The 14,727-nt window shown below is 43.5% G+C and overlaps 1 protein-coding gene across 1 annotated transcript in view; it reads right to left on the reverse strand.

Annotated features, from left to right (window-relative positions):
• The window catches only part of LOC144821209 (protein NEDD1-like), a 752,172-nt gene that overhangs the window by 377,797 nt on the left and 359,648 nt on the right, over positions 1–14,727 (reverse strand). The window contains exon 7 of the mRNA XM_078677987.1: positions 1,549–1,756. Coding sequence (XP_078534113.1) covers positions 1,549–1,756 — 208 coding nt within the window. The remainder of the gene's footprint in view (positions 1–1,548; positions 1,757–14,727) is intronic.

The raw sequence follows: 14,727 nt of genomic DNA on the forward strand, positions 1-14,727 counted from the left end.
TCTGCATGGTACAAACCTGGTTTCCTTGTGGCCTCCCTTTGGTAGCCTCAGCACCATGTCTTGGTACTCTGGAGGAGAAAAGAAAATACTAAGTCCCATGTTTCTGCAACTGCTAGTTAAGTTCCTCTGTGTCTCTTCATCAACACTCAAGTCCTTACTGCAGACTTATATGCTCCAGATATCTCTCTCTCTTCAGCCAGAGCACTTACAGGGTCCAGTCCTCATCTGGGCCTTCTGGAAATCAGGAGTCCTTCAGTTTTTGTGTCTCTGAAGCAGGTAAGAGAAGGCCGGCCAGTTGACACTTGGAGAGCAGCTCCAGTCCTTAGGTGCCAGCCGATGTCAAGAGCCCTTGGTTCCAGTTTTCAGGCACAGTCTTCTTCTTGCAAGATTGTACCTTCCAACATCCAGGGATGGCCTGAAGGGATGGTTTTTTGGTTCTTGTCTTATCCTGCGCATAATCTATTGATTGGCAAATTACCTATATCCAATTGTGAATGTTTTATTATAATATCCCCACCTTCTGAGGCATCATTGTTCCATTACTCTCTTGGTTTACTACAAACCGTCTCAGAATCCCTGAATAAAGGTGGCCCTGGCCTTCTTTTACATGGAAGAGCTCTAGATCTTCCTTCAGCATTTCCATACGGAGATGAGGCATCATTCCCTCTGTCAGGGTCAAAACCGGGTTTCTCTCTGGCTGAGTTGGTCCTTTACCTCACACTGATGGCAAATTCCTGAGACCACTTGCTGACAAGGCCTCTGCTTTCCCTTGCTCACATACCAATCCATTATACTCCAGGAGTAGGGGCACTAGTAGGTCAGTCAAGGAATGCACTGGGCCTCTGGAGAAGGGCAGAGAGGCAAACCAGTTCCAAAATGAATAGTAATATAATGGAGAGAAAACCCCAAATATTGTACATTTGAAACTAAGATACACCTCCCATTTTCTACACCTAGGGCAAGCCTGCTTTTGTAGAGTAACCCAAGGATTGAGAGAAAGGAGACCAAAGGGCCTACTGGAAAATTAATGAATTAATTATGAAATAAAAACATACAAACTAAGCAATTAATTTAAAGGGAAAAACAAATGCATTCAAGCTTTAAAAAATCAGAAACAATTGAAAAAGCGATAAACAGATACAAACAAGCAGAAACCAGGATTACAACCGGAAACCAACTGCAGTTTTTTTTTTTACAACATACAAGAAGCCAAAAAGTGTGCTAAAATCTCTATCGTGGATAATTATGCCCCATCATGAATTGTGATCTACATATAATTCCTAATTCCAGCCATACTAAATTCCCACTTAGTTTAACACTAAGTTAACTTACTATTCTTACAAAAGTCCTGGCTGATATGCAAGATGATGCTCTATAGGGGACATGCTGGTCTAAATCTTTGTACTGAGAAAGTAATGTAATGATTTTTTGGTGTTTATATTTTTGCGTAAAATACTTTTACATTTTATCTATTCACATTCTACTAATGGCTTCAGTTGTGTATAGCATTTCACAAATGTCTCATCAAAACAGAGATCAGATGCCCACCTGTGCAAAGAAGCTGCGGCTCTGGAACTGAATGCTGTGTATTGAGGATTTGTGAGCTTGGACTGTTTTTATTGGAGCTGTGGATGGAAGCATTCTCAAATCATACTGGTAAATACTTCCACATGATGATCCAACCAACAATGTGTGTCCATCAGGCATAAAATCAGCAGCTGTCAGAGGTGATTCAGTTGTCAAAACCTTGTTCGAACTTTGAATACAAAAATATGAATTAATAACTCATTTGTACAACAGGCATAAACATGTATAAAATATGTTTTTGGAACATATTTAGTGCCACTTAAGAATTAGGTTTAAGTTAAGATAAACACCAAAATAAAATATTCACAAATTCGTTATCTGAAATGTGAGGTCCGTTCACTAACAGCTATCATCAAATCACATGAAAAATTATATTAAAGCAATATGCGCGTTCAGATGCACTACAACCTTACAATCTCAGATGAGTTACTCTTTTGTATAAAGTGCACAAGCATTGAATTGTTCAGCACCTTTATGGTGACTTAAACCATGCTGAATGTCAGGCACCACAATCTATATATAAACAAAAATGTAAATGTTTGTTTGTTCAAAATCGCAAATCTCCGAAAGTTCTTCACCGATTGCTTTGAAATTTTCACACAACGTTAGATTCGAATAAGCGCGTGTTTTATCTACACAACGTTCGATTCGAATATGCGCGTGTCGAATACGCGTGTGTTTTTAATCGAAAGCCAGAACAGACAAATAAAAATGTAAATGTTCGTTCGTTCAAAATCTTCAATCTCTGAAAGTTACGTAGAATTCAAATACGCGCGTGTTTTTAAATACACAACGTTGGATACGAAATGCCTCGCAGAAGATCAAACTTAGGTCGTCGAACTCATGGAGCGGAAGCAGTGCGACCACTAATTGCAAATCAAACTAAGGAAGAACGGTCATCAACTAACGAGCGAAACAGACAAAGAATGGCTAAAATACGTGCTGAGGAAGCAGCAGAGCAATGTGCAGCCAGACTTGAGGATGAACGGCTGCGAGCACAGCGATTTATTTCTTTTCCATTTAACCAAATGAGCCACAGCAACGCGTGGCCGGGTACAGTTATCAGGATGGCAGACCGGAAAGTGGGTGGAGGGAGGTGGGAGGAGTTGGTTCACTTTGCAACATTAAGAAAGGACACATAGAGATGCTGCGCAACAACTACAAGGGACGCATAGAGACAATGGTCTACATATATTAGGATGGACAGTTGGTGTCAGGATGGCAGACCGGGAAGTGGGTGGAGGGAGGGGGGAGGAGTTGGTTCCCTTGCAACATTAAGAAAAACTTACAAGGGACGCATAGAGACAATAGTCTACATATATTAGGATGGACAGTTCACTTTGCAACATTAAGAAAGGAGGCATAGAGATGCCCCGCAATAACTACAGTGGATGCATAGAGACAATAGTCACAAAAACATATGGTATACCCACAAGCATTGACAAATTAAACATATTAGAAACGTGAGCTTACTGTTTTCTTTCTCTTCCATTTAACAGACTGAGCCACAGAAACGCATGGCCGTGTACAGCTAGTTTTCTATAAATTATGAACAATAGTAACTAAGACAAAACTGCTGAGAAGATGGCCGACTGGAGTTTAAATAAAAGCAATATGAATAAAACACTATGCATTCTATAGAAAACATAATTTTTGTCAGTCAAAAACGGCTGCCTGGGTTTTCCATCACACCAGCAAATACATTTGAGTTGCTTTTAAAAGGAGGAGTTGAATGGTGGGTAGAGAGGGATTCACAGGAAGTGAGGAGAAAGCAGGGGGGCATGAAAGGGGAGGGTTGGGAAAGCACCGGGAGAGTGTGTGGGAGAGAAGTGAGGAGATAGAGAGCACAGGGCAGCAGTGAGAGGGAAGAGCATGTGAACCAGCGAGCAAGAGTGCAAGGGAGGCAGAAAGACCAGCATTGAGGATAGAAAATAGTCTCTCATGCAATACAATGCAAGGGCACAGAAACCTCAAAGAGAATGAGGTAAGAGAGCCAATTGCCTGAGGGATGATCTAAGAAGTGATGGACAATGTTCTAAGGCAATTACTATAAGAGTAAAAGGATAAACAGCCAATGGTTTTAAGCATTTTGAATCAAAACCCACTCTGTGGGTGGACTTCTTAAGATTTTGGGCAAGATGGTGACTGCGTGACAAAGGGAGCATTTTTGCCTTCTTTCTAATCCGGACGACAGCAAGGGCACTTATGGCTGCGGGCTTACAGGTCCGCCATCCGTGACGAGGCATCATGTCGCCAAGTGCTCCCAATTCCCAACATGTCTGTGGAGCACCGGGGTCAGAGGTGACGGAGCGGGAGCGTCCACAGGTCAGCGCGGCCTCCCAGCGACTCGAGGGGCACCTGGAGGAAGGAAGACGGGAGACGCTACTCCCGTAGCAACAGGATGTGCGGAAACAGATCTTCCAAAAGTAAAAGCTCGAGATCAGCGTCCAAGTGTGGAGGAACGCGCTGGAATAATCAAACCAAGGGTGATCCCAGGAATGTTTTGGGGCCGAGGAAAGGCTCAAGAGAGAGGCGAACAGCACGCGGGAGCTGGTGGAAGTGCTGTAGATAATATCACTGATGGTACCGCCAACAATATCACAGAGACTCAACAAACTTTGGTTGTAATCGATGAGGGCCTTACAACCTAGGTAACTAAGTACGGGACTGATGCCCTCTCTGCTCCTAAACTTAGACCATGGGGCTATTACAAAGGCAGTTACACAGGGGGGAGCCCAGCATGCGTGGGCAAATGGCTTAATGGGAGGACAAGGGAGGGGAGGAACTGAAGCAGGTTTCTAAAGATGGAGTATTCACTAACCTTAGACAGTCTGTGACACTGCATCCACCAGCAGGAACCCCCGAAGGTGGCGATATTTTTTTTCCCTTAATGAGGACTCTGAGACCTCTAATGTTAGTGTTTGCACCAGCGGCGAGGAGGTCTCTTTGGTTGAGGAGTCAGGCCCAGACAGCTCCTTCTCTAACCCTAGCACTCAAAAGCAGTGACGGAGCAAGATTAAAGGGGGAAAAGAAAAACCGGGATGCAATACAATCTGATTCTGATCAAAGCCACTCAGGGCAATTAAAATGTGACTATTCCACTACGCACTTTGATATCGACGACAGACCTATTCCTGATGTTACTACTCGTGGAGAGAGTAATTTTTCTACCCTGTCATCTACCTCTGCGGCCTCCCCCTCAATGGATCTCATTTATTAAACTCTCAAGCAGATTCAAACTGAGGCTCAGCAGGAGCATAAGAGGGATCACCATACAACCAAGCTGATACAAGGGGCCATCAGAAAAATTAATAACACTGGTACAGAAATAGCAGAAAGAACAACAGTGCTGGAAGAACGAGTGTTGGCACTAGAAACAGGAGCAGAGAACATTACCCAACAAGCAACATCTAATGAAACTAGGATGACGGATGTCAATTTTCTGCTACGACAAGCAGTTTTTGACAAAGCATGCCGGGAAGCAAGGCGCTCAGCGGAGGGCCGCTCCTTTTTTGTCCGGCCGGACTTTTGCCATGCAACGGTCGAAAGGAGGTGGAGGCTTCGCCAGCTTATATCTCCTTTTCAAAAGGCTGGCTGTGAAGTGTATTTATTGAGCCCTGCCCGTCTGTGGGAAGGCAGAAAGTGGCAGAACTAGCGGGTTACCAGTTAATTTCCTCCACAACTCAGGGTTCACGGACCAAGGGGGTAGCTATTATGGCTCGTGGGAAGAGTATTAGCTTCTCACGCTCTAAGGAGGATCACTTGGGCCCTCACTTTATGTAATATGGATTTTTTTTTTCACGCTCTGTTCGGTTTATGGCTCGTTCTTGATGATCCGGCTTTGTTTAATTGGTTAAATATGGATTTAGTTGGGTGGCCATTATCAATGATTATCTGTGGGGATTTCAACAGAAATCTGAGAGTTAATACAATGAAGATAGGGTTGAGCTTATACAAAGGATGTAAACCGAAGGTTTTTAAATCATTGTTGGATCTTTGTCAGACTCATGGGCTTATAGATGCTTGGACCTTGCAGGAACCTCAAGATGATGGCTTCAACTTTTTTCAGCCCCACATCAGTCACATGCTAGTCTTGATTATATCTTTGCGTCTCAGAACTTGTCGATTAACTGCCAGATTTTTAAATACCCTATGGTCATGTCTGACCACAATGTGCTTGTTCTCGAGATCCCATTCCAGGCGGTAAAAAGGGAAACACCAAGGTGGACCTTTGATAGAGCACTCTTATCTGATCAAGACTACATTGCACACATGAAAACATGGGTTCCGAGATTTATATCTGAGAACAAAGGTAGCACTCCGGTGGATATCGTATGGGATACCCTGAAAGCAGGGATAAGGGGGAAAATGTCAAGGTATGGCTGGAGGACACAGAAAGCGGCTAAACTCTATTTACAGGAACTCTATGCTAAACTAGCGGACACAGAAATACAACTAGTCGCAACTATTGTTAATGGGGGAGAGGCTGGCCGGGCACAGCCTAGGGTAACTTTAGCCAAATCTAAATTATTGGAAATCTCAACAAAGAAAGCAGCAGTGAAATATACAGCATGGAGATCCAAAATGTACAAATGTAGTGAGAGAGTGGGACATTTGCTTGCAGTACGTACTAGACAGAGAGTGACTCAGGGAGCTATTCTAGCAACTAATGATCCTCAAATGGGGGAAGTCACAGAGGCCCCAGAAATTCGGGCTGCTTTCCAACGCATTTATTAACTTCTATATTCCGAAGATACAAAGGGAAAAGAAGAAGAGATATGGGATTATCTAGCAGAGATGCCTGGGGAAGGGCTAACTGGGGAGGAGAGAGAAGCACTAGAGGTCCCTATTACAGAGGACGAGGTTGCAGGTGTTATTAGCTCTTTGGCTAATGGTAAGGCGGCGGGCTCCGATCTCATTCCAGGGGAATTGTACAAGAAACCGGCACCCTGTTTATTAGATTTAGTGGTTGAAGTTTTTCTTCAAAGCCCAGTCAGGTGAGAGAGCGCCTGCCTCTTGGGGGTTGGCTAATATAGTGGTCTTCCCCAAGAAAGGGAAACCGGTTAAAGAGCTGGGCTCCTATAGGCCTATATTGCTAATTAATAGCGATGTCAAGATCTATGCCAAGATCTTGGTAAACCGGTTAGCTGGAGCGGTTAAAAAACGAATTACTCCTGTCCAGCAAGGGTTTGTTACGGGCAGGAATATTATCGACCATATTCAGAGGGTGATCGCTCTCATTGATGCAGCCGAGATTACAGGAGACCCTATTGGGCTGATCCTGCTAGATCCATAAAAAGTCTTCGATAGGGTCCCCTGGCCGTTTCTATGGGCAACTCTTGAGAGAAGAGGGTTTGGCATTGGCTTCATCAAAGCTATTTCAGTAATGTACAACAATCCGGTGGCCAGAATCGCCATCATGGGGGAACTGTCAGGTTCAGTGTTAATAAGAAGGGGGTCACGTCAGGGGTGCCCCTGCTCCCCCTGCTATTCGCTCTATACATCGACCCCCTGGTCAGTAGGATTATGGACAATAATCAGATCTCAGCTGTATATAGCGATGGGGGGAGCACTAAGATCTTGGCGTATACTGACGATCTAGCCATCATGACCCCTAACCCACTTGGAGAACTAGCTGAAATTGAAAGAGAAGCAGAGATCATTGAGCATATCTTGGGGTATAGCCTTAACTCCAACAAAACTCTTATTGTATTAGGAAAAGGACTCCATGCTAGCATCCCTTGGGTAGTTCAGAAGGCAACCTATTTGGGGGTCGAGATAATTACAGAAGTGTCTAAGATTGTGAAAATCAACCTAGACCCACTGCTTCCAAAATTTAAAGCAGACTTTTAGCGTATAGATAATCTTAAATTGAGCCTTGTGGGAGGTGCAATATCATTAAAATGTTGTTCTTACCGAAAATCTTACACTTTGTTAGGGCAATTCTGTTGGCTATCAATAATAAGTGGTACAAAATGATGAACCCGCTATTTTTCAAATTTCTCTGGGCTAACAGCAGCCCGCGGAGGGCCCTCAAATTCTTGATGCTACCCAGGGAGAGAGGTGGATGGGCGGTTCTGAACCTTCAGCTAAGGGAGAGGTGTGACGCCGCGGCTACGGAAGGGAGAGGTGTGGCGCCGCGGCTAGCGCGACTTACTCGCAAATCTGGGGATCACGGTTCGATCCCCGGCACCGGCGGCAGATTAGACCAGCACCATGTGACTCTGGGCAATTGCTTACTTAATCTTCCAGACGCCCCCAGCGCCTAGAGACCCTTACGGGTGATTGTGCACTTTACAAATGTGTATTATTATTATTATTATTATACGACTGGGCTGCTATACTATCCAAAATAGGAAGCTTGATTGGGGTTGAGCCTGAGCAAGTTCAGGGGGTGGGCCCTGTATCCATATACGATTTATTGTTAGGATCAAAGGCCAGGGGCTGTCTCTTATATTATACCGATTTTAAGTACTACAAAAGAGTGAAATTTAAGGCACTAATGTGTGCTATTAAAACCTGCCGTTTGTAAAAGGTTAGGTATGGCCCTAATTCATGCTTACACCCCACTGTATGGCAATAAACCATTCCCCAGCATCTTTAATGATGGATTTATGAAGATATGGAATGATAAAAGAGTGAGGATGGTTGGGGATATTATCAATGGAACTGGGAGGAGGTAATTTGATGTAATTAAAGAAACGTTTGGGTTAGATAATAGGCACCTTTTTAAGTACCTTCAGACTAGGGATTTTTTAGGGAGGAAAGCCGGAGGTAGGAGTGGTTTTGATCGAGTGACGTTGGTTAAGGAGCTTCTCAAGGATGCTGGTACTCTAGGTGGGATTTATAAAAAGTGAATGGAAACAATGTCCGATGACCATCGCAAACATTTGGAACAGTGGCAAGAGCGGTTACAGGTTGAAGCGGGGAAAGTAAAAGACTCCCTAAATTTGACCCAAATCTCTTGTATTGCTACAAATCTCCAATTACAATGCCTCAAGACGTGGTTTAATCTCTATATAACACCTGAGAAGATCTCTAAATGGGGAGGAAGGGCGGGAACAACATGTCCACGTGGCAGCCATCCTGTGGCAGACATCTTGCACTTGAGCTGGGCCTGATCAAAAGGGAAGTCAGTTCCATCCTTGAATCCCATTTGGGACAGCAAGTAGAGATGACTTCCCAGCTAATAGTATTGGAGGTGAGCAGCTCTCAGCTACCTGCCCAGGATAAAAACAATGTGTACGTTGCTATGATAGTGTTTCAACTTTGTTTGGCCACCCATTGGCTTTATCCTGTACCCCCTACGGGGCAACAATGGCTGGGGAGATTCTTAGCCATGTATAGGCTAGAAACAGCAGAATATGCCAGAACGGGTCAAAGATCACGGGGATGGGTATATTGACTCCTCTGACAAGATAATTGGAAAATGGCTTAGCGACTGGTCGGAGAAATTTAGGCTTATAAGTCTGGTTGTTTTGTGTACAAATCTGGTGCTGTCAATAATAATTATTTTTTTTTTTGCCCTTTTTTCTTTTTTCCATTTTTCATGGTAAAGGCTGAATATGTCTCTTTAGTATTGTTTCTCCTCTCCTTTTGTTGTATTGTTTTAGTGTTTCTTTCTTTCATATGGACCAGCCAGGGTGGGGTGGGTGGGATGATCCCTGGGGTGGGAGTGGGTGGGAATAGTGGATATACTTATATGTCGTTATATATGCTGTATACTTTTGTATATTAAAAATCAATAAAGAATTGTTTAAATCAAAAAATAAAAACCACTCTTACTGTATAGTAAGGTATTCAATCTTAAGGCTCTATCAACTGTATGTGAGACCTAAATATAGCAAAAGAAAGAGAACATACGTGCATACACTGCAACTTCGATTTTTAGAATTTATTCAGTGCCCAGTCTGACACACCAACGCATTTCAGCCTTACGGCCTTGCTCACGGTAGGTGGCACTACTTTTTTACAACTGTTTATGCTATTTCCTGTTTGAATCACTCCCATGAATTTTGGGACATGTAGTTTCAAATTGTTTACACACAGATCACTTTATGACAGACATTGTCCTGTTGTTGAATGAAATAACGCCATTGTACTTAGCATTTCACAGTCGTTGAAAACAGACATTGATGTCAATAAAATGGAAAAGGGGGAATTCAATCTTTTTTCACTTTTCCTTCATATTTGTGACGGCAGGAAAAGGGGGCATAGTATGTTTCTGAGTTATGTCAATATATTCAAAGACTCATTGTATAGTACATCGCATCATTAATTAAATCACATGAGAGTAGTTGATATTAGGGCAGTCTGGGTATAGTACCCTACCCTGCAACCTATTTTCCATTTGAATTTTTGACATAAGTTCTCTTTGAACGATGTTATTTAATATTTCATAAAGGCAGTGGCTGTTTATTCTTCCTATTCTAGATGGACATAAAGTTCCTCATCAAAGTTTATGCCTCTCTGGCTTTTGGTCCGTAATCGTATTATGTATTTTGATTTCAATTGACGCAGTTTATTTTTCCGATCGCCCATTCTTTCATATTGTTCTACAGTGTCTATTGCAAAGTAGCTCATGTTGCGCCAGTCTCCACCTTGGCATGTTAAAAGGTGTTTAGCTGTAGCATACGTTAGATCTTTGTTCTTTACTGCCCTAATGTGCTCCAAGATTCGCTTTTTTAACATACAGATGGTGCTGCCTATGTAGAGCATTCCACAGTTACATTGAATGGCATATACCACCAACTTCGTTGAGGATGTAATTCTTTGATTGATTTGAATCAATCTTCTCTCTGGATCTATTATATTTCTTTTATTTACACCAATCTTGCAAGCTTTACAGACATTACACTTCTTAAAGCCATTCTGTTGTTGTTCTAGCCAGCTTTGTGTTTTGTTTTTTGGACTGAAGTGGCTATGGAGTAATATGTCCTTGATAGATGGTACTTTTCTGAAGGTGATTTGTGGACCTGTGCCGATGATTTTGGTCAAATCTTGGTCTTGTTTTAAGAGGGGCCAGTATTTTTGCACAATTTGGCGTATTTTGTGGGACTCTTTGCTGTATGATAGAATCAATCTTGGGATAGGTTGGTCATGTTCATGTTCAATTTGACTTTTTCGGTTTTTTGATCAAGATTTCAGTTCGTGTTCGATTTTCAATTTTCTTCATGCATGTTTGTAGTTCTCTTTCTCAATATCCTCTTCTTCTCAATCTGTTGGCACTGTTCTCAATTTCTCTTTTGGCATTCTCATCTTGCGAGCAATTCTATTTCATCATTATAAATTCCCCGTAGGAGATGCTTCTGATTAGTGAATGTGGATGAAAACTTTCAGCATGCAAGATACTGTTAGTGTATGTTTTCTTTCTGTATAGTGACGTTTGGATTTGACCTTGATCAATATATATACAGATGTCAAGAAAGTCTATTTTGTGACGACTGATGTTATAAGTTAAGGACATATCCCCCCTCTGTCCTGTGTTGGGGCATTGTTGACTAGTTCCTCCCTCATTGATTTAGCCCGACTGAAGGTTAGTTGTGGTAGTTTGGCACAATTGGCACCTATGCTGGGTTCGCTGCGGATGATTGGCCAGTGCCGGTATAGAATTTTGCGGAGGTTGGTGTGGTATTTGTTGAAACCCGTGATAAGTCTGTGGGTGTTGGAGTTTGCCTGACTAAGTGTCTTTTTGCTGGATGTGCTATTACTCAGTAATTCTTCTCTGGTGTGTAGTTCGCTTTTTTGTTTGGCTCTTGTTAGTGTTGTGTTTTTGTACCCTCTCCGACTCAGTCTATTGAAAAGGCTAGATGTGCAAGTTTTCAGGTCTTTGCTACTGCTGCAATTTCTCCTCATCCTTAGGCATTCAGCATAGGGGATGCTTTCTATCAGACTTGTCGGATGAGAGCTCTGTGTGTGCAGGATGGCATTTCCTGCCATCTCTTTCCTATGCGTCCGTGTCTGGACTTTGGTGTCATCATGATATACTTCAAGATCCAAAAACACAATTTTTTCCTTGCTGGTATTACATGTAAATCTTAGGTTCAATGTGTTGCTGCTGATCTTGTTGGCGAAGTCCAGTGCATTCTGCTCCGAGCCGCGCCACAGGATGAAGATGTCATCTATGTAGCGACGGTAGATCACCACATTGTCAGACATCTCCGGCTGGTATTGTGTCATGAGTACTTGCTCCTCCCACCAGCCCATATGCAAATTAGCATAGCTGGGGGCAAAGCAAGTACCAATGGCTGTGCCCTGTGTCTGTTTGTAGAGGAGTTTATCAAATAGGAAGCTGTTATTTTCCAGACACCATTCTGTCATGTGTATGAGCATCATAGTGTGTTGATGGAGTTTGATGTGTCTTGTGCCTAAGAAGTGTTGCAGTGCCTTTAGACCATCCCTATGCCTTATGCTTGTATAAAGGCTTAGCACATCTAGTGTTACAAAAACAGTCATCTTGCCACATACATTCAGAATTAAACGATAGGAAATGTCCAGTGTCTCTTGTAAATGCAGGTAGGGATTTGACAAACGGCTGGAGAAAATGGTCTGCACGTGTTATAGTTACCTTAGGGCACGAGTTATAGTTACTGGAGATAACTATAACCCGCGCACCCAACGTACATAGTGATATGTCATGAGTGATGTAATATGTAGGGTAATTGGGAGTGCATGGCAAGGGTGCAAGTTATAGTTACCTTAGGGCACGAGTTATAATTACTTGAGATAAGTCTAATTATAACTGGCGAACTTCAGTGTTTTGTTTTTGTTTAAAACCAAACATTTCACCTAACTATAACATTACTTTAAACGTTGTTTTTGTCATTCAATTTCTAGATTTTTTTTCTACATATAAAGTCATATTTTATTACCATACGTTAAACCAACCTCCCATGTCTCGTATGCAGCCAACTCAATGCTCCTCAAGCTGTTCGGTCGTGCATGGTGAATGGTTGGCCACAGGGCAATCTCCTGCATGCAACCAAACAAACACAGGGCACAAGTCTTTGGCCGTGCGCAGATGGAGGTTAGCCACGAGTATGGCCCTAGGAAGGCCAGGGTCGTTTCTTTTTTATTAAAAGAGGATAAGGGGGGGGAGCGTGTCCTCCTCCCAGGACCCTATATGTTTTAAATAGGGAGGTGGCCAAGTGGCCCCCATTCCCTAGCCTCCTTGCACCCTGGTGACCCCTTCCCCCAGGGCCACTATTAAAATTAAAGGAAAAGGCAGCCATGCAGGCCCCTCCCTGAGCCATGATAGACCTTGGGAACCCCATTTCCCAGAGCCACTAAGTTTAAATTAAGGCAAGGGTAGCATGCATGGCAAGGGTGCAAGTTCTGGGCTGATTTCGACCCCAGAGACCCCATACCCCAGGGCCCGGTGTATTTTTTGGGAGGCTCGTGGACCCCCGTCCCCAGGCTGCTTTTAGCCAAGGGGACCCCACTCCTGGACATTTTTCGAGTGGAACAGGCACATGGCCACCTCCTCAGGCTAGGTTTGGCCCCAGGGACCCCATTTCCCAGGGCCGGTACCATATTCATGGTGTAGGGGGGCATGCAGCCCCCCACCCCGGTCAACAAAGGGTGGGTGCCCTGGTGCTCACACAGGGCACCCACCACCCTGTTGTTGGGGGCCACATGGAGAACCACCCCTCCTGTTACCTACAGTAAATCCAACACAGCGCAATTGTTGAGAGGTTTTCAGAGGCCATGCCCCCTTTCCCACCACTAATACGCCTCCTGATGCACTCCTGGTTAGTGGTGAAGTCCTCTTGGCTCTAGAGAGTTCTTGGGGGGCAACAAGCCCTCCTGTTACCTCCAGTAAGTACCACACAGCCTGATTGCTGTGAGAAAATTAAAGGCCACAATCCCTTTCTCTACTACTCTGCAAACGCACCTCCTGGTGCACTGGTGGTTGAGGGATGAAGAGTACCCTTGCCTCCAGGGTATTTGGGGGCCAACAACCCCTCCTGTTGCCTCCAGTAAGCCCCACACAGCAGGATAGCTGGGAGGTTATTGAAGGCCACACCCCCTTTCACCACCACTCTGGAAACGCACCTGCTGGCACACTACTGCTTGTGGGATGAAGTCCCCTTGGCTGCGGAGGGACCTTGGGAACCAAGAAGCCCTCCTGTTACTTCCAGTAAGTCCCTTACAGGGGGATTCCTCAGAGTTGATCGGAGGTCTGCAAACTCGACTACTAGTTAAAATTCACTTAAATAACAAAAAGGTTAAAGGGACATTATAGTTAGGAAATATAATTTTAATAACCTTATACATTCACTGACTCTGGCTACCAAATTTCAAAGCCCCTCATGGCAGTCCCTGGTAATAGTAATAAAAGCAAAGAACTTGCCTTCATTGACCTATGGCTTGGAAATCCACCCTGGGACATTTTCATGTTTCTTGAACAAAGCCCAGAGCAAAGTCTTATCTTTTACTTGCTGCAAAGTGCCTCTCCAGGCAGATTCAACTGGAATTGTGCCTCCAAGAACAGGCAGTTGCGCAAGCAGGAGATCTTCTCAAATATGCATCCCTACTTAAGCAGGCAAAAGTGAAAACATTAAAAGGACTACTATGGCAAGAAACTGATTTTAACACCTTCTCAGAATACAAACAGCTGGTCAGCAAGTATATCAGCCTCAATAAAACTTCTGAACGTGAACAGGTCTGGAACTCTATTCTGCCACAACAGCTGTTTAATAAAGTCCTGAACAAACAATTTAGACTGATCTCCTGGTGGGAAGAAAGAACAAAATTTAGATAGCAGAAACACTCATGGATGAACAATAATACCTATAAGGCTCCAATTGCACAACTTTACATGCATTACCATCTTGAGGATCCTGCAAGCTAGATTTAGAATTCTCTCATCAACTGACAATCTACCAAAATGGCACCCACCAAGACAGAACAAGGCCAGCAGGTTATGTGGCAACCCAAGAGAAGATATATTGCACTTATTAAGTATCTGTCCAGTCCTGCTGCCATGGCTCCTTCAAAACCTTTTTAACTTGAATGTTATCAGAACCTGCCAACAAGCAGTTTTTTTGTATGAAACGATCCACGACACACACCATAGCGTGTTTTGCTAAATTTCTTTTAATAGTGAACCCATTCTGAAAGAAAATCAACTCTGAATCG

Source organism: Lissotriton helveticus, chromosome 1_1 (assembly GCF_964261635.1).
Source record: "Lissotriton helveticus chromosome 1_1, aLisHel1.1, whole genome shotgun sequence".
NCBI classification, from domain to species: domain Eukaryota; kingdom Metazoa; phylum Chordata; class Amphibia; order Caudata; family Salamandridae; genus Lissotriton; species Lissotriton helveticus.